The sequence below is a fragment of the Peromyscus californicus genome, unplaced genomic scaffold, assembly GCF_007827085.1.
Source record: "Peromyscus californicus insignis strain IS unplaced genomic scaffold, ASM782708v3 Scaffold_3__1_contigs__length_106647218, whole genome shotgun sequence".
Lineage (NCBI taxonomy): Eukaryota > Metazoa > Chordata > Mammalia > Rodentia > Cricetidae > Peromyscus > Peromyscus californicus.
In genome coordinates, this window is record NW_026294551.1 from 73,457,686 (window position 1) to 73,481,544 (window position 23,859).

Consider the following 23,859-nt stretch of genomic DNA (forward strand, 5'->3'; position numbering starts at 1 on the left):
AGTCAGTCGGTGGGATGGTGGGCATGTCTGCACTAGTTTTTCTCAGCTTGTCATGAAAATGGGAATGGTATTAAAAATTCAAAAGGGAAGCAATATTAAACCACCCCCCATGACATTAGAAGAGTATGTTCAGTTTTCGATTGTGATAATGATATTATGGGTTTATGCTTTATCATCATTTTGCTTTGTCTCACATTCTGAATTATCTATGCAGAGAGATGTCACATGATGCTCAGGGTTTGGATCAGCTTCCAGATGATCCAGAGGAGGAGACGGGTGATTGGCACACATGGATGACCCTAAGTTGGCTTGGATGGTAATTTCTAAGGTTGGATAACTTGTTATATGAATATTCCTGCTTTAATAAAGGTTTGGAATTCACCAAAATTGAAATATTTCAAAACCCCTCCTTAAATCTCTAGGGTCTCGACCCCAAGGATATGACTCAGCTGGAGCACACCTTTACCCGGTGTGAGGATGACACCCAGGTAAGGCTCACTCAAGCTAAAGGAGAGTGCTCCCCACTTTAACCAGAACCGTGTCTCTCCATGCCTCCCCCTGCTGGACAGTGTGGATACTGCACATAGCAGGCCTCCAGAGCTTGGACACAGAGCCTACCAAGGATTGAATTCAAGGATGGGACTCTCAACCCAGGAGAATTGAGACTTTTTTTTCTCCTTTAAATTATGCCCAGGAAACATTTAGGAGCATGTTGGGGAGTGTTCTTGGAAGTGCTAGAAGGCTTAGAATGGCAGGGGAAGCCAGTTTCTCGAAGGGAGCTCCATGGATGCAGATCTCATGGGTCATAGTCCATGCCAGGGAGGGCTATTATCCCCTGATGCAGCTGCCTTTGAGTAACCTGTCCTCCGGTAAGTAAGCTCAATAACCTCACTGGCTCACTAAGCCAGCCTTGGGTGGGATCATTTCTTTAGTCTGTCTTTGGTGACCTATGTGGGGTGAAAACACGTTTCGTCACCTTTCCCCAGGAAAACTCACACATCTTCACACAGTGTTGCTAGTACCAGATGCTTTTAAGGGTTTAAATGACCCAGTGCGTGAGATCATATGTGGTACACTGCAGACGCACAGAGGCTGCGCTGGAACAAGAGGGAGGATGCATAGAGAGAAGAGAGCTCGGAGATGAGCCAGTGAAAACCTGGCCGTGCTGCCTGCCTCCCTTACCTGATTGGCTTATGAAGAAGCAAACATCATCCCTGAACACAGGTGTGTTCCTGTCCAGGAAATCACTGGCAAGTTCAACCATCACAGGGAGCTCGGTCAGTTCCTCTAAAACTTGGCGTGTCTGCAGCCAAACAGAATAGACACTGAAGTCAGTAATGGGCCTCCCAGGGACACAGGGCACTGGGCTTCTAAGGACAGTTGTTATGACGGGGTGTCTTGCTGTCCCAGTGGTATGGGAACTTTGGCCACTCCCAAGCCACCGTGCTAGAAGAATGGCTCAGTACACTTCTCACGCTGGCTCATGGGAATGGGTTCAAGGACTTGGTCCAATTCAGAGGCCAGTGCATGACAGCCCTGTGACCAGCATCTTGGTCTTGGCTGCTGTTAACTTCCCAGGACTCCCTTAAGGTCTGGTGTTCGGCACTTACAGCCACAGCAGCGTGGTAGCTGGTTCCACAGCCAATCACGATGAGTCTTCGGCACCGTCGAATCTCCTTCAAATGGTCCTTCAAGCCACCCAGGAGCACTGCAGGACACGAGGCAGGGTATTAATGTTGACTCTACACATGACTGCTTTCAATGGAGCAGGGCATGGACCGGGGCTTCTCACCTGTGTTGGTCTCAAAATTCACCCGCCCTCTCATGGTATTAAAAACAGATTCTGGCTGCTCGAAGATCTCCTTCTGCATAAATGCACTGAAGTTACCTGGCAGGGAAACATCACCAAGGTAAGTGACTTTAATTTAGATACATTTTTATAGCTTAACTGGGAGCCAGGAAAATCCTAGCAAAAGGCTTAGCTGCTGTTGCTTTTTAATTTTCTGCCAAGATGTCACTTAGGCCACAGGGCTAGTATAGCCATAAAGCCCCCCCAATTTTGAAGAGTGTCTGGAGGTGTTTTCTTGTCTGAGGCTATGGAAACAAATCATATGAAAGTGGGTCAGATACAGTGACCATCCAGTTTACACCTTAGACCCTGCAGCTTTGGGGGTTCAGAGGCCCCTCCATCCTCTGACCCCCGAGAGCACCTGCTCTTCAAGGCAACTGCACAGGGACTCTTGGAGGACACCTGCCTTTCATTATTTGCTGCAGTTCCATCTGCAAGGTCTGGATGGCTCGGGAGGGGACATCACTAGCTGAGCGCTTGACTCGGTGAATGGAGAGTTTCCCATCAGCCACTGCGGCAATGTCATCATCTTCCAAGAAGATGACCCGGTTGGTGTGTTCTATGATGGCACTGGAAGGGAAGAAAAAGACATCAAAGTTCGTGTTACACCCTTGAAAGTCACAAGGCACCAGCCACTTGCTGTTTCTCAAGCATGGGATCCTTGTCATTTTAGGCATGACAGTGGCTTCACAGTAAAAAGGTTCACAGGTGAGCCCTCCCATTCTCCATACCTCTCTCCTCCAACAACTATTCTGAAACCTAACCTTAATCGTAACCCAGTAGAGAATGTATAGAATTACACCATTTCTTCAGCAAACATTTTTACATATATCTATTAAATCTTAAGGACTAAATTTTAACCTATTATAGGACCAACATTCTCTTCAAACTTAACAATTCATCTTCAAATCATCAAGTAGCTAATGTGTTCAAATTCCTCCCCCAGGCAATCTCATGGATGTCTTTTTATAATTGGTTTCTTCAAATAAGATACAAAAACCATGTCACCTTTGGAGGGGTTGGGAAAACATACACTGTTCTGATTATAAAGGGAAAGAAATAAGTATTTGCTTTAAACATTTTAAAATTAATATTCATTTATTCATGTGCCCATGTGTGTGTGTGTGTGTGTGTGTGTGTGTGTGTGTGTGTGTGTGTGCACGCGCACATGTGCTATGGCACGTGTGTGGAGGTCAGAGGGTGACTTACAGGAGTCACATCTCCCCTTCCATCATGTGGGTCTGAGGCCCATCTTGGCTGCCAGGGCCTGCACCCCCACTGAGCCATCTTGCCCACTCAGTACTTGCTTTTTAGAACCGTATAGTTTATGAAGACAAGTTTCTCTTTCTACAGTAGAATCTAGCTAATAAAGAGCAAACGATAGAGTAAACAGTTTATGGATTCCTAATTATGAATCGCTCCAACCAAGGATCTTGAATGGCTGTGGAAGCCAAGAGGCGAAAGCTGAATCTTCAGTCAATGAATGAGGCTGATAGGACTCGAACCTCTGATTAAGTGCAAAAAGAAAACTGATGGAATGCTATGTGCCTTCTGAGGGAAGGACACACTACCACGCGCGCTGAAATTCAAAGCTGAGTCAGGTCTAAAAAACGTCTAGACGCTTGGCTGTGGATGTGTGTCCGAGAAGGGTTGTCACGATTGTTAATTGATGGAGGAGGCTCATCCCACTGTGCGCAGCACCGTAGTCCTGGGCAGGTAGTCCTGGGCAGTGTAAGAAAGCCAGCTAGGCGTGAATCAGCAAGCGAGCCAGCAAGCAACATTCCTCCGTGGCTTATACTTCAAGTTCCTGCTTGAGTTCCTGCCCTGACTTCCTTTGTGGATGGAAGGTGACCAGAAAGGAGAAGATGGAAAAAACTTTCTCTTCCCCTAAGTTCCTTTTGGTCATCCTACTTGTCACAGCCACAGCATGGAGCTAGAACACTAGACGGGGCTGAGAGGTTTTGTCAAAGTGGGGCTGTTTTCATGGTAGTGCATAGTCTGGTTTTTTTGTTGCTTTTGTTTTGTTCAACAAATGTCTGCTAAGAGTCGATAACACTTAGTCCTATGAGAAGCTTCTAGAAGGAATAAGGTAGGCTCGGTCCCTGCTGGCAGCTTAGCGGTGACTGCGGCGATGTAAGATTTCCACATATTTATTCTCTGGGAAGCTGCCAGTATTAGTTCTCACAGCTTGTCAGTTGGCTTTGAAAGTGTATCATTATTTTGCCTGTGAACACTATTTCATCTTCCTCCAGGCCTTCGTGCCTTTTTCTAATCTTAGAAACACCTCTGCCGTCACTGACTATAAGGTAAGAGCTCGGTGGCTTCGAGCACTTCTATGAAATAAAAACTTCAGCAGATTATAGTGCCCAGACACCACTTACAGGTACCAAAATCTCTTTCGAATAGTCCCTCACTCCTCCTCCTTCTCTCTTCTCTTCCCCTACCCCAACGTTTCTTTCTCTGTGCCTGTATATTTCTAAAATTTATGGACGTGTGCTGGGGAGGTGGCCCAGTGGGTAAGAGTGCTTGCCACCAAGTCTGACGACCTGAATTCAATCCCCGGGACCCAAATAGCAGAAGGAGAGAATCAACTCCTAGAAGCTGTCCTCTGACCGACATACATGCTCGGAGTGCACGCACATGCGGTGTTCAGACAGTCATTCTTTGGGTATACAATCCCAATAAAACAATGAAAATGTTTAGCTACCTTGCATCAGAAGCAAAGAAGAACTCCACAGCTTTATCACCCACGGCGTGCAGGCAGGTGGAACTGTCCAGTCGCTTCATCCTGGTCTTGCAGATATTCTTCACATTCTCAATATTGCCTAGTAAACAAAAGAATGGGTTGCGAATCTCAGCAGGCTGCTTTATTTGCATAACACGTGGCAGAGAACCCATTTTCCTCTTTTGAATATTGTGTGGGAGAAATCTGCAATTTTTAGCTATGGCTGTGCCAGCCAAATCACGTAAAAGCTCCCCAAATAGCCCAGTAGCGCTGAAAGAGCATTTAAATGGCGACCGTGGGAGAGCAAGGCAAACGAAAACAAACCAAAGAAACTCAAATCAGGGCACAGTTACCATTCTCCCCAGCTGCCTGCTGCTCCCTCTATTTCTGTGCAGGTCTCAAAATATTCACAATGAAGTGCTTTTTTGAAAGATGGAGCTGAGTCCCCATTGCATGAACATCTTTGAAACCCAGAGTCACACGGCAGCTGGGCCCAAGACAGTGTTTGGGGGCTGCCTCCAAACAGAACTGGCTGCAAGGGGGTAGCTACCCTGCAGCTGTCTGTTGATGTCTTCACGAAACTCACATGTCCGATATAAGACGGGGATCTGCTCTGTGGAGAGTTTGTATTTGCTTCGTACCCCAATGAGCAGTGGGCTGCCTCTCCTGCAGGAAGAAGAAGGTATCAAGTGACCCATCACCTTTGAGACGCCAGGTCAGATGTCTTCCTAGCCTCTCGGTACACCCTCCTTTCCCTGGAGCAGAAGACTGTGTTTAGGTCACACAGAAGGGACATCTTGACCATGAGATGCTGCCCTTCAGGTTTGGAGCAGGGACCAATAGACTGGCATGGAGATGTCAGCTCACTCACATCATCACCTGGATATCTGACCAATTAGCCTGGTAACATGCTCTCCATAACACTTTTATGAGATGTTGAGCTCCTGGGTCTTTATATCCCCATAAGCAGCTAACCCACATGGATAGGTCTCAGAGGCTGAACACTTACCATGTGAGAAAGGCCTGGTGTAAGCAGAATATGGAAAAGTTTTATGCAAATACTACACTACACTATTTTATACATGGAGCCTGAGCATCTAAGGGTTTTGGTATCTGGACAAGGTTTAGTGCCAGAACTTCCAGAGATACCAAGGGAAGACTGTGCTCGACTCTGTGGGCTGCAAAAGGTAGTTTCAAGGGTAGTTTCACCTTGGCTTAAATGATACCCCTCTAAGGGAAAATTAGAATCTTTGACCTGTACTAACGTGGATTTCATCACAAAGGGAACAGTAATTTTCACAAAGGTCTTCCAGGAATGACAGAAGTTGACAAGGGTGAGAGTCTCTAAATCAGGCTCCTTCCTTGGTGTCCATCTCTGTCACCAGCACTAGCCTCTCTGATTATCTTGGGATAGAATCTTCAGTGAAACACTTCACGGTATTTCTTTCCTGCTTACTATTGCTTTGGATAAGATTGTTGGAGGCATTAAGTCATGATTTTTTTTTTTTTGGGTGGGGGCGGGTTCTTCGAGATATACTTTCTCTGTGTAACAGCCCAGGCTGGCCTGGAACTTACTTTGTAGACCAGGCTGGCCTCGAACTCACAAAGATCCACCTGCCTCTGCTTCCCAAGTGAGCCACTACTGCCCAATTTTAGGTCATGATCTTAATGGCATCTTGCCTTCAAAATGCAATTCTTTGCTTTATCTTACAGATTACAGCACTCACATCAGACAAGCAGATCGCTTTCATAACTCACACAGTTTAGATCTCTGCATCCTAGAACCCACGCAGGCAACATTCCAGGACAGCAGTTCCTCACTGCCCTCTGTCCATCCATGCAGACTGTGGTCTTACCACCTCCAATTGAGCACTAGGGAGATAGTTCAGCTGGCCAAGTGGCTACCATGAAGGCATGAAGACCAAGGCAGGATCTCCAAAAAGCTACTTAAAAGCTGAACACAATGGGTGGTGTGTATGTCTATAACCCTGCAGGTGGGAAAGGGAGGTAGAACACTGAGACAGGAGATGTATGGCTCCTTGGAATTCATTGGCCAGCCAGCCTACAGCTAGATGAATGGGTGATCTCCGGGTTCAATGATACCTTTTCTCAGAAAATAAGGTGAAAGGGCTGGAGAGATGACTCAGTGGTTAACAGCACATACTGATCTTGCATAGGACCTGAGTTTAGTTCCTAACACCCCCATGGTGGCTCACAACTATCCCTAAGTCCAGATCTGATGCCCTCTTCTGACCTCTGTGGGCAGCAGACACACAAGTGGTGCACATACATACATACAAGCAAAACACTCATCATACACATAAAAGAGAATACCTGATGTGGACCTCTGGCCTCCACACACAGCTGCATCTTCAGACATACATGCATACACTGCCGCGCGCACACACACACACACACACACACACACACACACACACACACACACACAAACCTCCAGTATAAGCCTGAAACTGCAGATAGTGAACCCAGTACACACAAGGTCTTCATATGCGTTCATACCAATGATGGTTTAATTTAGGGGAAATAAAAGACTAACAACAACAACAAGATAAAAAAATTATAACACTGCACCATAACAAAAATTACTTTAAATTTACGAATTGTCTGTTTCTGGACCTTGTTTGACCAATAACTGAAACCTTAGAAAGTCACACTTTACATTGAGTGGGGGTGGGAAGGGGGTTTCTGTAGCTAGTGTGGACTGCGTGCCTTTCTCCTCCAACATGTTAACTGGTTGATAAGAAAACAGTGAACACACTTTGTTAGGACCATCTCAAGCATTTGACTTCAATGTAGTGGGCTAATATTTTATCTTAAACAACTTCTTTCTAACATAGACTGATGTGCTTACAAACCACCTGCTTATTAAGTCTGGATTCCGCCCACACATGGGCATTTGGGGTGTCCACCTGACTCAGACAGGTCTCTGTTATTTCTTTAGCAGTGACAGGCCTGCTTCTCAGGAGCACTAACTTACTTAGACTCCCTCTTCTGATTTCTTGAAACGGGACAAAGTTCAAAAAGAATGAGAAAAAGGTGCTTTGAGTGTCCTGACTATTTTGTATAATCCTTTGTTTTGTCTAAAACTAATCAGAGACCTTGTTCTAGGTCCAGAGAGGAGCTAGCTCAAATTGCCCCTAAATAATGATAGATTTTAAGCATTAATAATAGTGCTTAAGGCTATCTGGGTTTCTGGGTGAATGGCTCCCTGGATCTTATTGTTCAGACTGAGCTCTCCTTTAAGACACAGAAGCCTCCTGAGACATCCCAAGGGCTGGCCTGGATGTTCCAGCCATCCGTCACAGGCAATTTAGAAAAATCAAGCTTTATTGCTTCCTCACACCACATTCATTTTAAACAGTAATATCACATTATGAGATTTTAAAGGGAGCTTCTAGATTTGATAAGGACCAACTGGTATTTTATAATTCTATTCTATGATTTGATGAAATTACATTTCGAATGACAAATTAGTCCCAGTCCCGGGGAAAAAAGTAAGATTATGATAAATTTATCTGATTTTCTGGGTAGATATTGTGATAGTCTTCAAGGGACAGTCTCACTCACCTCTTCTCAGGTCTCCCAGAGCCACATATATATTCTAAATGGTTCCTTTGTGCCTTTAGAATAAAGCCAGCAGCCCACAAGACACCAAGGCCCCTTAGAGCTGGGTTTCTCCCAGAACCTCCACTCACCACTAGCCTGTGAAGTTCATGGAGCGATGTCTATAACCACCTGATTCACTACTGTCCCCAAGCCCAGCCCCCAGCAGGTATCAGTAAACATACATGGAGACCGGAAGTCCTCCCTCGGGCCGCATCTACCCTGCCCTCACACACCCAAACTGGGAGGCTGGAGAGCCACACTTTGGGCTTATCTTTCCCTGTGTTGGTCTTGCTGCTGGGGAAGCAGTTACTACTCCCCGACTTTCCTGGGTTGACATCTGCAGCACTCTCAGGCCCCTGGTACAGTGGCCTCCCAGCCCCCACCCAGAGCAGCAGTCTTCTGGAACAAACATCCTGGGAACATGTCCCAAAGTCTCCAGAAGCCTTCTCATACTAAGGGTTCAACAAATACTAGCTGGATGTCTAGGTAAGTGAATAGTCAATCCATCTAAATTTAAAATAAAAGATGACATTTAATCTCCTTCTATGAATCTAATCAGCGATGAGGCACCTTTGAGACAGGGGCTCCAATAGAGGAATGTGTGGCCAGACCAAGACTTCTTAGATGAATTCTGTTACGCTCCTACCGAACAGGTGACAAGGCATGAGCTTTGGGCTTTTAAGGACTTTTTTTTTTTTTAAATTGTGTTTATTAGTTTATTGTGTACATGTGGAGGGAACGAGGCGGGGAGGTGCACGTGTGCCACGGTGTCAGTGGAGGTCAGAGAACACCTAGCAGATGGTTCTGTCCTCCCACCGGGTGGGGTTCAGGGATTGAATTTGTCAGTCTCCGCAGCAAAGGGCTGTCACCTGCTGGGCCATCTCGGGCCCATTGAAGAACTAGATGCAGGTGTTCGCCTTGGTCCGTTTCATAGTCACAATTGTGCAGGCTTTGCCTAAGAGGGCGCCCTACATTCATTAGGATCTGAGCCTCCATAAAACTTGAGTCTAAACCCTCATACACTTTTATTATTTTCTGTTTTATTTTTTATTTGGGGGGGGCAGTGTATGTGTGTGTGTATGTATGTGTGTGTGTGTGTGTATGTGTGTGTGTATGTGTGTGTGTGTATGTGTGTGTGTGTGTGTATGTGTGTGTGTATGTGTGTGTATGTGTGTGTGCACTTGCGCACATGTGCAACAGGTCAGCCTTGACTGTCATCCCCCTGCAGCCATCTGCCTTGGCTTTTTTTTTGACAGAGCCTCTCTCTGAACCTGAGCACTCACCAGCCGGGTTCGGCTCGCCGTGAGCTCCAGAGATCCACCTGTCTCTGCCTCGACAAGGCCAGGATGGCAAGCGTGCACCACCACACCCAGTTTTTCATGGGTGTGCTGGGGACCAAACTCAAGTCCTCGTGCCTAAACAGCCAGCACCTGACTGACAGCTGCCTCCTCACCCCCAATACCTTTTGTTATTATTACATTTTTACAAAGACACTTATTCATTACTGGAGAGGGGATGATGGTATAGCATGCAAGCACAGAGAGGTCTCTGGAGCCAGCTCAGTTCTTCTGCCTTTACATGGATCCCAGGGAGGTAACTCAGGTTGTGAGGCTTGCACAGTACCCAACATTTGTTTGTTTGTTTGTTTATTGGTTTTTTGAGACAGGGTTTCTTTGTGTAGTTTTGGAGCCTGTCCTGGTCTTGCTCTGTAGACCAGACTGACCTTGAACTCACAGAGATCCACTTGTCTCTGCCTCCCGAATGCTGGGATTAAAGGCGTTCGCCACTACTGCTTGGCCATTTACTTTTTTAATATTAATTTGTTGTCAACTTCTAACAGTCGAGAGATTTCACACACAAAAAAATCCAACTTTATGTTTTCCCTTTTATTTGAGGGTTTTCTTTTCTTTTTCTTTCTTTTCTTTTTCTTTTTTCTCTTTTGAGACAGGGTTCCTGGATGTCCTGGAACTCACTCTGTAGACCAGGCTGGACTTGAACACAGAGATCCACCTGCCTCTGCCTCCTCAGTGCTGCGATTAAAGGTGTGCGCCACCACCACTTGACCTATGTTTCCCTTTTAAAAACAGGAGCTCTAGCACCACTGGCCACGGTAGCGCAGTGCCTGGGCCACAGCTGATGTCCTTTAGACCCAAGAAGCACTGGGCAGTTTGCTAGAGACCATAAGCCCCCTGGTGTCCCAAGCCAGATGGTTTGATCTTATTTATTTGTTTGTTCCTGGAAGCACCCACACGCTTGCCTTACCTTGTGGCAACAGCTTCTCCCGGGTAGTGGATGCTCTTGAACACCAATGCAAAGGCACCTTCCTGAAAACACAGCAAAAAAGGTGAAGGGTTGTGGAGTAGCAGTTGCTCTGACTAGCCCCGCCACTGCAGACCCCTGGCCTAGGCAGGCACCCCCAGCTCCTCTCCATGGCAGATATGAGTTGCATAAGGATCTAAGTGCAGAGGCAGCTTACGGAGGATGCAGTCAGAGCGGAAGCCAAACAGATGGCATCGTGCTCAGGTGCGGAAGTTCACCCTCACGAGGAACTCCTGATAATGATGCCCAGGGTGGAGTGGTGTAGCCAAAGCCACAGAGAGTAAGGACCAGGGCTAGAGAAACCCAGCACTGGGCCTGTTCAGGGAGCAGCTGGGAAGGTCCAAGAGGTTGATCAACATGGCTCAACACTGGGTCAAACCTAGGATCCAATTCTGGCTTTATCTCTTCCCTTAATTAGGCAGTTGCTTCAGCCACCTTCATGCCTCAGTTTCCTTCTCTGTGACCTAGAGGTCAGCATACAGTTTATCTGTATGACTTTGAGGTTCAAGGCTAATGTACAGTAAGTGCTTAGAATGGTGCCTGGCCTTTAGAGAATCCAGGAGAACTGGTGGTGTTAATTCTCTTATTTTCATTTCTATGGCTATGACTGTTATTTGCCCCTGTGCCTCACCTTGCTGTTTTCACAAAGCTAGAACTAGACTCTAGTTTTCCTAATTCAGGACTACAAATTCCTTTTCTAAGATTTACTTATTTGGTTAATGTGCGTATTTGCCTACATGACTTTATGTGCATTATGTGTGTGCAGTGCCCACAGAGGCCATAAGAGGGCGACAGATCCTCTGGAAATGGAGTTACAGAAGATTGTGAGCCACCCAACATGGGTGCTGGAAACTGGACCTGGGTCCTCTACAAGATCAGTAAGTACTGTTAACCAGTGAGCCGCCTTCTCCACCATATGTCTTTTTTACTTACATTCTTCATGAAAAATTATCCCCTGAACTTGACCATCCCAATTTGCCATGGCCCCAGAAGATTTCAGTTATGTACAACAAATTATGAACCTGAATTTCTATGTGAAGTTCTTAATCTTTAAAATTCTGGGTGGACCTCAGGCTCTATGCAGCCAGGGTGGTACATCCAATTTGTGGACAAAGCCACAAAAACAGTGAGTTCTGGGGTTAATGACCTAGGCTCTCAGTGGGTTTTCAAACTGCCCAGGAAGAAGGGCTTCATGCAGATCTTGAGTGTCACAACATCATGTGGTTCCTGCTTGGTTTATAATAGCAATGAAAGACAGAACAGAAATACATTTCCTATTCTCCATCAAAAAGAGTTCTAGTTTCTTCAGGTAAGAAAGATCAAACAGTCTAAAGGTGCCGTGATGGGGAAGGCATTTCTAAAACCCAAAATCAGAGTACAGGTGATGTAGTCGAGTAGCAGAGTGCTTGCCTAGCACTTGCCAGGCCCTGGGTTCAATCCTTAGGACGGCAACAAAACAAAAACAGCAAAGAACAAAACACTGTTACAATACCCAATCTGTTTGCTGTACTTTATTTACAACTGACCCTCCATATCTTTGGATGCAGATTTGAGTGTGACTCGGTGATGGAGAGCTTGTTGAGTGTGTGTGAGGCTCTGGATTTGATTTCCAGCATCAGAAAGAAAAGAAAAAAAATGTTCTGAAAACATGTTCAGTTGTTACTGTGTGGACTGCACAGCTAGCATATTATGGAGTACCCCAAGTGGGCATGCCCAGACTTGTCCCTGCCACTATTCCCTAGAGTATCCAATGTAGTGAAACCATCATCTACATGGTTCCATTGTATTAGGTATTATATCTAATATATTAATCTAGAGATAATTTAAAACACATAGGGTGATGCGCACAGGTTATATACAAATACGGCATCAGTTTATATGAAACTTGATTGGGGTATCTAGGGCCTTGGAACCAATTCATACTAGTACCAAGGAATGACACTGTAGAAGATGCTGCGATTTAGAAATAGGTCCTCTAAATTATGGACCCCCAAAAGAGGGTAGCACAGATCAAAATGTTTTGGCAGTAGATCCACTCTAAAAACTTTTGCTGTAGGCTGACAGATCTAAAACCATAGCGTAGTGCTGTGGGATGCCTTTCTGTGTGCTGTGAATATGTGTGGCTCCCATTGGCTAATAAATAAAGCTGTTTGGGCCTATGGCAAGAAAGCTTACAGCCAGGCGGGAAATCCAAGCAAGACAGAGAGAGAAGAAAGGAGTAGTCAAGGGATGTGATCCAGCCACCCAAGAAGGAAGACGTTAAAGTACAGCATGATAACCCACAACACTCTCTGACCCAGTGTGTCCTCGATTCTGAGCCTTGAACACTATCTCCAGGCTGCTGTAGCCTTAGACCTGTTCTTGGACGGCACGATACCTTGGAGATGGGCTCTGAGATATCCAACCCCCTTTTCCCTCACTCCCATTCCATGCAGTTTTCCTCCTTAGACAAGGACCCAACCCCCATGTCTATCCCCCTGGACAAGGGGCCCCAGCCTGCTGGATATGTTTATTTGGGTCCGAGCAGCTGTGGGATTGGTGGGTGAGAGAGATTTGTCCTGACCGTGGGCCAGGCAGGACCAGGAGATAACCCTAGCAACACCAGCCCCCATGTCTATCCCCCTGGACAAGGCTGTCCCCCATGTCTGTCCCCCTAGAGAAGCCCCCAGTCCCCATGTCTATCACCCTTTGAGAGTAGCTGTGCTTCTTGAGTCTAGCTGTTTGATGCATCACCAATCAGTTCCTCCTGCTCTTTCCTGGGCCATTCATTCCCTTCAGCATTTCCCTGCACTTCGATCTCTCCTATCACAAAACCACAATCTTCTTCTGGAACTGGGACCATCTCTTGCCCCACAGCTCTTGCTGTGCACCCCTAACAAATCAGATAATTCGGAAATCTATTCCTGTGTGCTCTATGCATGCCTGCCTTCTTCCCTCCTTCCCTTTTTCCTTTCCCATTTTGTAATTAATTGCGGGCATTTCTCCCCGACTGCTTTACGGACAAGGAGGAAAGACTACAGTTCTAAGTCTCCAACCTCAGTCACGTTCATCTGATTAGCATACAACAGTGCATATAATTCAGTTTTAGAGACGACAACACGAACCGTGACAGCTGCATTCCCACGTGCACACAGCCCACGGTTATAAAAACCATAGATTAGAATGCCAGCCACCATCTCACAGGGGCTAAAATGAAGCAAGCATTTTGTCAGAGATTCACTCCCCAAACTGGACTTTCTCCAGATTCCACAGGAATACAGCATTGTAAGTGCTATAAACGAACTCTCTTCCCCCCTCAGTACCTTGTGCAAATTTGCACAAGTGAAAAATGAAGGCGTGTTTAGACAGACGGCACTCACAGGGACTCATAACTCACCAACTGCTGAATGACTCTTTCGACCAATGTTGAAAAGGTGATGTCCTCAGTCTCTCTGTTGTCGAATACGTATTTAATCAGCTTGGCGATGGTCTCCGTGTCTGTTTCTGACTCAAACTCATAGCCCTTGCTTTCCTGGAATATGGGGTTGTACCCAGGGTGACAGATTTTGGTCATTGTGCAATTGCTGGCTGGGCCAACTCCCTCTAGTCCCTTATGATATGACTTAAGGCAAGAACAAGCAAAACTGGGAAGGCATGAGAAAGGTCTGCCAGAACCCAGCAGCCAAACACCTCTGAGTCACCCTCTTATTCCCAGAGAACTCCCTCCTCAGGAGCTTGTCGTCACTGTTAATCTGGACATTGCAAAATAGAAGCAGTTATGATAAAATATGTGAGTCAAACCCTCTCACATCCCAACTCACACCACATAACCTTTGCATGGTGTGGACACTCACCGTCTGGCTTCCCACCCCACATTCTTTGGGTGTCTGAGTGGATGTGTTACATAGTAGAAGCTACTTTGGTGAAACCCAGTTCACATTATTTTGATTCTGTGAAACCACAGCAGCCCTGGAGATAACACACTAAAGCCCTGGAATCTCTCCCTAGACATTCTGAACACGGTGGTCCGGCTGAGGGTAAGATTCACGCTCAGGGTTGTGACATGGCCCAGCGTGGGTGTCACTCAGTACCTGTGTATGTTTTTGAAGGGAAATAGGCTAAGTGAAAGTGTCAGGAGGAAGATCCATGCTGACTCAGATTTGACTTAGCCAGGGGAAGCCCCTTACCAGAAATTTCCTTAGATCCTTGTAATTTGTGATGATCCCATTATGGATGACAACAAATTCTGAAAGAAAAGTGTAGGGGAGAGAGAAGTGAGAGCTGAAAGTAAAGTTCAAGCTAGATGCTGAGGGAGATGATCGACAGCTGGACATTCCTCCCCGAGACGTGTGGTCATGTGGTTTCATTTGCAGTGACTAAGACTGATGTCTGTATCAGCAGCTTTCACCGGAAGAGCCAACCTGTCTGTCAGTGATAATCATCTCTGCGTAGCCCTGGCTGTCCTGGAACTCATTCTGTAGACCAGGCTGGCCTCGAATTCAGAGATCTGCCTGCCTCAGCCTCTGCTGGGATTAAGGGCATGCGCCACCACTGCCTGGCTCTTAGCGTATTCTGAATGAGGAGCTTCCGGTGGGGTTTACCTTGTCGCTAGGCAGGACAGGAGGCTATGTGGCTGCAGCCTCTGCCCCTCCAAACCTTAAACTCCTGGCTGCTGAGCCCTGACTCTGGGATCTAGGGCTTGGAGAGGCACCTGGGCACTAACCATAATCAGCAATACCGTCTGCCTTCCCTTAGGACCACTCTGTCGGGGAGGGAGGTGAGCTCCGCTGGGAGAAGGAGCTCCATGCTTCTCTTTAGGGTCCTAGCCTTCTAGAACATTTTGCTCTTCTCATACTATCTGTTGTGGGTTGAGTGTATCTTTCAAGAGCTCAGGGCATGTGACACTGGGTCCCCAGGGTGATCATGTGACAGGGGGTAAGAACATTAAGAGATGGGGCCTACTGGGAGGTTATTGGAGACACGCTTGCAGAAGAACCTAATAGAGTTCTCATGGGATCCTGGCTAGTTCTGGAGAGTGTGTGTTGTTACGGAGAGAGGCCACACACTTGGTCCCTCCCTCACACCACGTGGTGTTGAAGCCAAGGGGAGTCTCCCCAGAGGTCAGACAGATGCACTGCCTGATCAAGGATTTTCTGCCCCTAAAACTGAGACCTAAATAAATCTCCTTTCTTTGTGAACTAGCCTGCTACAGGTACTTTGCTATAGTGATGGAAAATGAATTAATGCACTGTTGTATTTCACTCTTGGAATGAATTCCCAAGAGCCCTTGTGATAAAATGCCATCATTTCCTGTGTGTACCTAGGTCAGCAGCACCCAGGGGACTAGATGTTGGCCTGACTAAGGCCCTCTGTGACCCAATAGGATATTAAGGGAGGAGATGCTTAGATTGTCTCAAGGGGACTGGGCAGGTGGGAAAGGCAGTTTGAAGTGGGCATGGAAGCCACTTTGGCCAGGATCATCTCTGACAGGCCATTCAGGGACAGGAAAAAACATCCTGAACAGGGTCTACTTACCATTGTCTTTGTCTGAGCGCTGTGGATGACTGTTGACAGCATTGGGAACACCATGGGTGGCCCAGCGTGTGTGGGCAATGCCGAAGTGTGTCTCAAACTCCACCTTCAAGTCCATGCTGTCTTGCTCTAAACAAAAAGAAAATCAGCTGCTGTATTTGTGTATGCTGTGCATGTGTGTTTGTGTGCATGTGGTGTGTGTCCATGTGTGTTTGCATGCATGTGTCTGGGTGGTGTGTGCATGAATGTTTTCATGTGGGGGGGGGGGCCCAAGGTGGATGCTGGGGTGTCTTCCCTGATTGGTGGCCAGCTGCATTATTCACTGAGGCAGGGACTTGGGTTAAACACAGAGCTCACTCATTGTGGCTAGTCTGGCTTGCCAGCTTGCTCAGGGAATCCTCTGTCTCTGCCTTTTTGTTGTTGTTGGTAGTAGTGATGGGTTTTGGGTTTTTTGGTTTTTTTTTTTTTTTTTTTTTTCGTTTTTTCTGAGACAGGGTTTTTCTTGTGTAGTCCTGGCTATCCTGGAAACTTGCTCTGTAGACCAGGCTGGCCTCAAACTCACAGAGATCCGCCTGCCTCTGCCTCCTAAGTGCTAGGATTAAAACATTCACCACCACGGCCCAGCGGCCTCTGCCTTTTGACAGCTGGAATGACTGCCATGCCTATCTGGCATTTATAGAGGTGCTAGGGTCTGAACTCTGGTCCTCAGGCTTGTGTGGCAAGCAAAGCCATCTCCCTGGACAAGTGTCTGTACTTTAAAAACAAGCTTTGGTAGCTGGGTGGTGGTGGCACATGCCTTTGATCCCAGCACTTGGGTAGCAGAGGCAGGTGGATCCCTAAATTCAAGGCCAGCCTGGTCTACAAGTGAGTTCCAAGACAGCCAGGGCTACACAGAGAAACCCTGTCTCAAGGTGAAGAGGGGGGAGAGCATTGGCATCTCACCACTAAGGCAAGGTGGTTTCATTACACTTGACACACCATCTTAACTAATGGTCCACCTTTAATGTCAGTCACACACGTGGCAGACACCACAGGGATCTGCCATATCTGGATACCACCCATGCTGTTAAGTTTTACTTAGTGTTATTTTATTTTATTTTTTTTGGTTTTTCGAGACAGGGTTTCTCTGTGTAGCTTTGCGCCTTTCCTGGAACTCGCTTTGGAGACCAGGCTGGCCTCGAACTCACAGAGATCCGCCTGGCTCTGCCTCCCGAGTGCTGGGATTAAAGGCGTGCGCCACCACCGCCCGGCTTTACTTAGTGTTATAACTGAACCCATTTCCTTTTTCCCTTTTGAGACAGGGCCCTCTAGCCCTGGAACTCATTACATAAACCAAACTGGCCTCAAACTGGCAACTGCACTTCTTTCTGCCTCAGCCTCCCAAGTGCTAGGATTACATGCTGGGGCCACTATGTCGTACCCTTATTTTTTGTTGCTGGTTTATTTATTTATTTATTTATTTAGTCACAGGGCTTCTCTGTGCAGCTGGCTGTCCTGGATCTCACTCTTTAGACCAGGCTGGCTTTGACCTCACAGAGATCCACCTGCCTCTGCCTCCCAGAGTGCTGGGATTAAAGGCATATGTCACCACCACCCGACTCAATCTTTATTTCTTAATCAAGATAAGTTGATTTAGAAAGGAAAATGATATGTCTCTAACATAAATAGAAAAGCAGTATTGCATGCTAGAATAATTAAATACATAAGTATTATAATAGTTTTTAGAGTCTCCGCATATAGCTGCTTAAAATATGGCATCCTACACTTTGACACAGTCTTAACAACACACCCTTAACCCTTTTGATAGTCACCCAAGTGTAGACGAATTTTCAGTCTCAAATGCTGTTGGCAATGACATATTTTCAAGGGCCCTATGTGCCAGCCATCACTGACACAGAGCGTTTCCTACTCACTGTAAAGTTCTTCATCCAGAGCCTTCACTTTTCCCCGTTTCTTCACGAGATGGATGTGCCTTTCTTTGACTTCATGGTTATTCCCATCAATGGCCACACCTACAGTTTACAGAAAGCACGGAGTTCTGATGTCTGCCTATTACCAGCATGACCCCTCAGAAACGCTCAGAAAGAGCCCCTACTCCAGAGAGGCAGCTGCTGTTCACACTTCCATCACAGTAGAGCACTTTGCTTATTTTAGAACTTCGTAAACTTGAAAACAAACATAAACATCTTTCACGGTGGTGTTGTTTTCTCATCGCACGGTGCAGTTTGCCAGCTCTGTCCAAGGCTTCACACCCATGACCAACCAACAGATGATCAGAAGTCTTGAAAATAAAATAGGGGCTAAGGTGATAATAGCTCAGCTGGACCTGAGTGCAGTCTCCAGAACACACGTGAAAACGCCAGGCATGAGCCGGACGGTGGTGGCGCTTGCCTTTAATCCCAAGCAGGCAGATCTCTGTGAGTTTGAAGCCAGGCTGGTCTACAGAGTGAGTTCCAGGACAGCCAGGGCTACATGAAGAAACCCAGTCTCAAAAATAACAAAAAAAAAAAAAAAAAAAAAAAAAAAAAAAAGGGAAGGAAAGAAGGAAGGAAGAAAGGAACATCTGCCATTAAAGGCCAGAGGCGATTCAAAGGCACTTATCCTGCTGTGCTCTTTGCAGGGTGACCCCTAGCTGTCATCTCCCTCTATTTACATGCCTGTAAACCTTGTCAGTCACCAGTCTCCTTGACTCAGCAATCTACTTAATTAATCCTTTGGCCAGTGGAGGAGGGAACCCTGAGACAGTCACCTAATAAGGATTGGGAAGTGAGTTAGAAAGGTACTCAGGAAGGGCTTTGGAATTCGGAAGTGCTAAGAAAAGTGAAGAAAGATTGTAAAGCCACAGGGACTGAGGATGTGATACCAAGTAGAGTGTGTGGAAAGCCCTGGATTCGATCTGTTTTGTTTTGTAGTTTTATTTTCAAGACAGGGTTTCTCTGTGTGTAACTCTGTCCTGGAACTCATTCTGTAGACCAAGCTGGCCTTGAACTCAGAGATCGGTCTGCCTCTGCCTCCCTCCCGAGTGCTGGGATCAAAGCTGTGGGCCATCATGGCCCCCACCACCCAGCATAACTAGCTCAGTCTTTAATATCCTAACTAGTTAAATGTTACAAAATTGCATAATGATGGTTAAGGGGGGAAAAAAAGAAAGAAAATTTATGATGGTTAAGGGGGGGAAAAAAGAAAATTTGTTTACAAAACTCTCTCCATCTCAACCCAGACAGTATCAATGCACAACAGCAGGGGTGCAGGAAACTGCTAGAGGGGAATTTACTGAGGTATGATAGACAGGCAAAAAAACTGCATGGATATCTAATGTACCAAACTCGGTGGACTTAGAGATAGGGATCTACCGGTGGAAATACCCACCCCAACTTCTTCACCTAAGTTCTCTCCTGCCCTCCTTCCTCCATCAACATTAGCGTGTGTGCACATTAAACATGAGGTCTCCTCTCTTATGAATGCTAAAGAACACAGTACCATATTGTTAACCATCCCCTCTAAGCTGCGGGGGGATCTCCAGGACTCACTCATCTCGCACAACTGAAACTTTGTGTCCTTTGAGCAATACTGATGAGGCCATGTCTGGTAGAGATTTTGTTAGAGATTTCTTTTTAACCCTTGTGTTTTCTTTTCTACTGTTAAAAATAAAATGTTTTCTCAATTTTTCTACACTTTTGAAACTTCTTTAATAAGCAAGTGTGGTTATTCTTAGATTATTAAAGGCAGCTGTAGAGAGACTGAAGGGGGAAAGAAAGAGGCTTGGTCTGCCCTTAGGCAGGGCAATGTTTATTCACAGCGAGGGGGCACTTTTACCACCCATGTGTGCAGATGGCCAAAATGCCTACAGAAAAGGGAATGTGGCCCCTTAAAGGGCAAATGTGACTTCCACAGTCCACAAGGGAAGCTGGGAAGTGTAGTCTTTCACCAGGAAGCTACCAGTTATTATATTAATAAAGTAAGGGTAAGAAGTGTCAGGGAAATTCCCAGGCTGAAAAAGCCCCACCACAAAGAACATGGATAAGAGTCTAAGCGGCCATGACGGGGGTGTCTCGGGAGACCTACCTGCGGAGTCATAGCCCCGGTACTCCAGCCGCTGCAGACCCTTGATTAAGGTTTCGAAAATCTCTTTCCTCGTCTTGGGAACTCTGTAATTCATATATGCAAAGATTCCTGTCCAAAGAGAAAACAAAATGTCACCTTAAGAAAATACCAGTGTAGCCGGGTGGCAGTGGCGCATGCCTTTAATCCCAGCACTCTGGAGGCAGAACCAGGCAGAAATCTGTGAGTTCGAGATCAGCCTGGTCTACAGAGCGAAACCAGGACAGGCACCAAAACTACTGTCTCAAAAAAAAAAAAAAAAAAACCCAAAAAATAAAAAGAAAATATCAGTGTCCTGTTTAGGACAGGAAAAAAAACCAAACAAACAAAAAACACCACCAGACAAAGGAGGCATCTCAGCCCCTAGGCTGCTTGCAGAGGAAAGGCCAGGAAGAATGACTGGCCCTCCTGTCCTCTGGAAGAGTTGTATTCTGTCAGCCCTTCTTTCTGTGGCAAAAGCTCACATGAGCCCTGTGTCATGACCCATGACCTCAAGGTTCCACTGCAGAGAATCTCTCTGCCACCCACTGGCAGACCTGAGGAACTAAGGGACCAGGAGTAGTAAAACAAAGCAATTTACTTAAGACCTTGCAAAGCTGGGCACCACCAACAGAGATTAGAAAGACAAAATGGAGGGTGTGTCTCAGGAGTACACAGAAGTTTTTATTGCCCTGATGGCAGGTCCTTCCTCCTCTTTCCTCACTGGCTGAGAACTCAGGAGGGTACAATCTTACACACCATCTATCTATTTCTCAGTAAAGACCACACATGGGTCTATCTCTCAGCCCAATCTGATGGATATCTTTTCAATTAATATCCCCTCTTCTCAAATGACTCAGCTTGTGTCAAACTGACAAAAAAAAAAAAAAAAAAAAAAAACACCAAACCAAAACAAAACCTAGCCAGCACAGGTTGTTTCTTTTCCTTTCCTTCTGTATCGTGCTCGGGGTTGGACTAAGGGTGTCTTCGTGCATGCAGGGTAAGCACTCTGCTAACTGAGCTGTATATCCTCAGCTCCTGCTCCAAGGATAAATGTAAAAACAGCCAGAATAGATCCATCTCTTGGGAAAGCCTTGTTAAGGTAGGCTAGCAAGCCAAGATGACTCAGTTTGGCTTTATTTACTTATTTTTACTTTTTTTTTTTCCTTAGTGGAAAGATGAAGATCCCTGCTTTACGTCTTTTATAAGGATCAAAGTTTGGTCCCCATGCAGCACACAACCATCTGCAACTCCAGCTAGCTCCACGGATATCTGATACCCTCTTCTGGTCTCCAAGGGCAACTGCACTCATGTGCATATACACACACAGGCACAGGCACACACACACACACACACACACACACACACACACACAATTCTTTAAAACATGCATAGCGTGCTTTCTGTGAAGTTTATATGTTTTTCTTTTTAAAATGGCCAAGGGCAATTTTGACACGAAGCTTCAGGTCAGGGGAGAGAGAGGTGCTGAGAATAAGGGCTGTGTGTGCAATATGGAACCTTCCCTAGCAGTTCATACTTTCTGCCCCACACTTCAAACCAAAATACATCTGGCTCTTGGGTGTATTTTTATTACATTCCTTATTTTTTAAAGATAGTTTTCTTTCAATATCAAAATGAAAAATTTTGAATCTTCTTGAGATACAAATGTACTAAGTTTATCTTTAGTCTTACTCAGTTTGTACAAACACTGCCACAATCTATGTCTAGGTGAGCCTTTGCTCACATTAGTTTTTCAGTGAACCATGAGAAAGTTCCCTGGGTTGCATGGCCAAAATTCCAGTCAATAAATGGACATATAATTATCTGGGACAGTCACAGAAGATGAAGCCACTCAATACAGTAGTCTTCCCTTAACTGAAATTTTGATTTCTGAGGTTTCGGCCTTGGCCTGAAAGTATTAACTAGAAAATTTTGATAAATAAATAATTCCTAAGTTTGAAATTGCACACCACTCTAACATGAGGAAATAGGCTCCCACCTAGCATGTGAACTAATTGCTTATTCAGAGTAGCCACGCTGTATACATGACCCACACACTGTCTGCATTACCAGAATGAGTATCAGAGAATCTCAGTACCAGATGCTAGCAAAGCATCACAGGATCAGGTGATGACTGAAGTTCCACAGCACCACATTCGTGTTTAAGTAATGTTTGTTTTATTTAAAAACAGTCCCAAGTGCAGGAATAGTGATAGCAAGAAATGACAGCCCAGAAGGTGCTCTTACATCCTTCCTTTTAAGTGAAAAGATAAAAGTTATTGATTGAATAAGAGCAGGAAAATCGGGGCTGGAGAGATGGCTCAGAGGTTAAGAGCACTGGCTGTTCTTCCAGAGGTCCTGAGTTCAATTCCCAGCAACCACATGGTGGCTCACAACCATCTATAATGAGATCTGGTGCCCTCTTCTGGTATGCAAGCATACACACAGAACACTGTATACATAGTAAATAAAATCTTTAAAAAAAAAAAAAGAGAAAGAGAGAGAGAAGGAAAATCATATGCTGGGGTTGCTCAGATCAACAATAAAAAAGAGTATTCTACCTAGGAAACGGTGAAAGAAAAAGAAATGTGTGTCTCCTCTGTTGTCATCCCTCAAACTTCACATTTACGACCACAGACCACGGTAAAGGCTTCGTTGATGAACAAGACACAGGCTGTGTGTGTGTGTGTGTGTGTGTGTGTGTGTGTGTGTGTGTGTGTGCATGAGTGTACATGCTGGAGTGAGAGCATGCAGAGGCTAGAGCAAGACACTAGATATTTCCCTCTATTGCTCTCTACTTCAATTGCATTGAGACAGAGATTCTGGAAGCTCACATTTAGGGTAGGCTGGCTAGCCAGTGAGCTCTTGGGATCCATCTGCTCCTACTCCCCAGTGGTGGGGTCACAGGCACACACAACCATACCCAGCTTTTTATGTGGGTGCTAAAGATTCAAACTCAGCTCCTCATGCCTATGAAGCCATCTTCTCAGACCCTGGAGTCTTTTTAAACTATGTTTTTTGTTTTTGTTTTGTTTTTTTTTTTTTTTTTGGTTTTTCGAGACAGGGTTTCTCTGTGTAGCTTTGCGCCTTTCCTGGAACTCACTTGGTAGCCCAGGCTGGCCTCGAACTCACAGAGATTCGCCTGGCTCTGCCTCCCGAGTGCTGGGATTAAAGGCGTGCGCCACCACCGCCCGGCTTAAACTATGTTTTCCTAGCACGCCATGAATGTTCCAGAATCATACCTACACCCATTAAGGGGACTTGACATTCAATGCAGATAACATAAAGGACTAGAAAGGAGGCTATATCACCAAGATTTGAAAATAATCTTGAAAAAAATTTTTCCATGTGATGCTTAGTTAATATTTGGTGGAGTGTAAGATATAAATTTTGATATCTTGGGTCCTGGGTATTTTTACATATCTATAAATTAGATATCTATAAATATAATAAAGATTAAAAAAAGCTTTTAAATCTGGATTGTTTGGGGCAGGAAGCCTCCGGGTGCAGCCCACCCATGCTCCCTGGCTCGTCCTCTTCTTCCAGCCACACTCCACTTCTGAACACTCATCTAGCACGTATGCTTTTGCATGGCACTGAAGATCTGCAACGGCTTGGGGGAAGGGACACATTGGAGCCCCCTGGTGGGATATTAAAATGTCCTTGTCCTCAGGACCACCAGCTGTGTTGACAGCCAGCCAGGAGCTCGGCAGGCAGTTGAAGCACAGTGAGTTGACTGCTGTGGAGC

General features: G+C 45.8%; 1 protein-coding gene across 1 annotated transcript in view; it reads right to left on the minus strand.

Annotated features, from left to right (window-relative positions):
- The window catches only part of Gfpt2 (glutamine-fructose-6-phosphate transaminase 2), a 46,490-nt gene that overhangs the window by 13,068 nt on the left and 9,563 nt on the right, over positions 1–23,859 (minus strand). The window contains exons 2-13 of the mRNA XM_052758100.1: positions 20,097–20,204; positions 17,945–18,043; positions 16,035–16,160; positions 14,687–14,745; positions 13,897–14,031; positions 10,464–10,525; positions 5,161–5,240; positions 4,557–4,674; positions 2,256–2,419; positions 1,793–1,888; positions 1,611–1,708; positions 1,183–1,303 (exon numbers count right to left, since the gene is read on the minus strand). Of these exons, the coding sequence (XP_052614060.1) occupies positions 1,183–1,303; positions 1,611–1,708; positions 1,793–1,888; positions 2,256–2,419; positions 4,557–4,674; positions 5,161–5,240; positions 10,464–10,525; positions 13,897–14,031; positions 14,687–14,745; positions 16,035–16,160; positions 17,945–18,043; positions 20,097–20,204 (1,266 nt within the window). The remainder of the gene's footprint in view (positions 1–1,182; positions 1,304–1,610; positions 1,709–1,792; positions 1,889–2,255; positions 2,420–4,556; positions 4,675–5,160; positions 5,241–10,463; positions 10,526–13,896; positions 14,032–14,686; positions 14,746–16,034; positions 16,161–17,944; positions 18,044–20,096; positions 20,205–23,859) is intronic.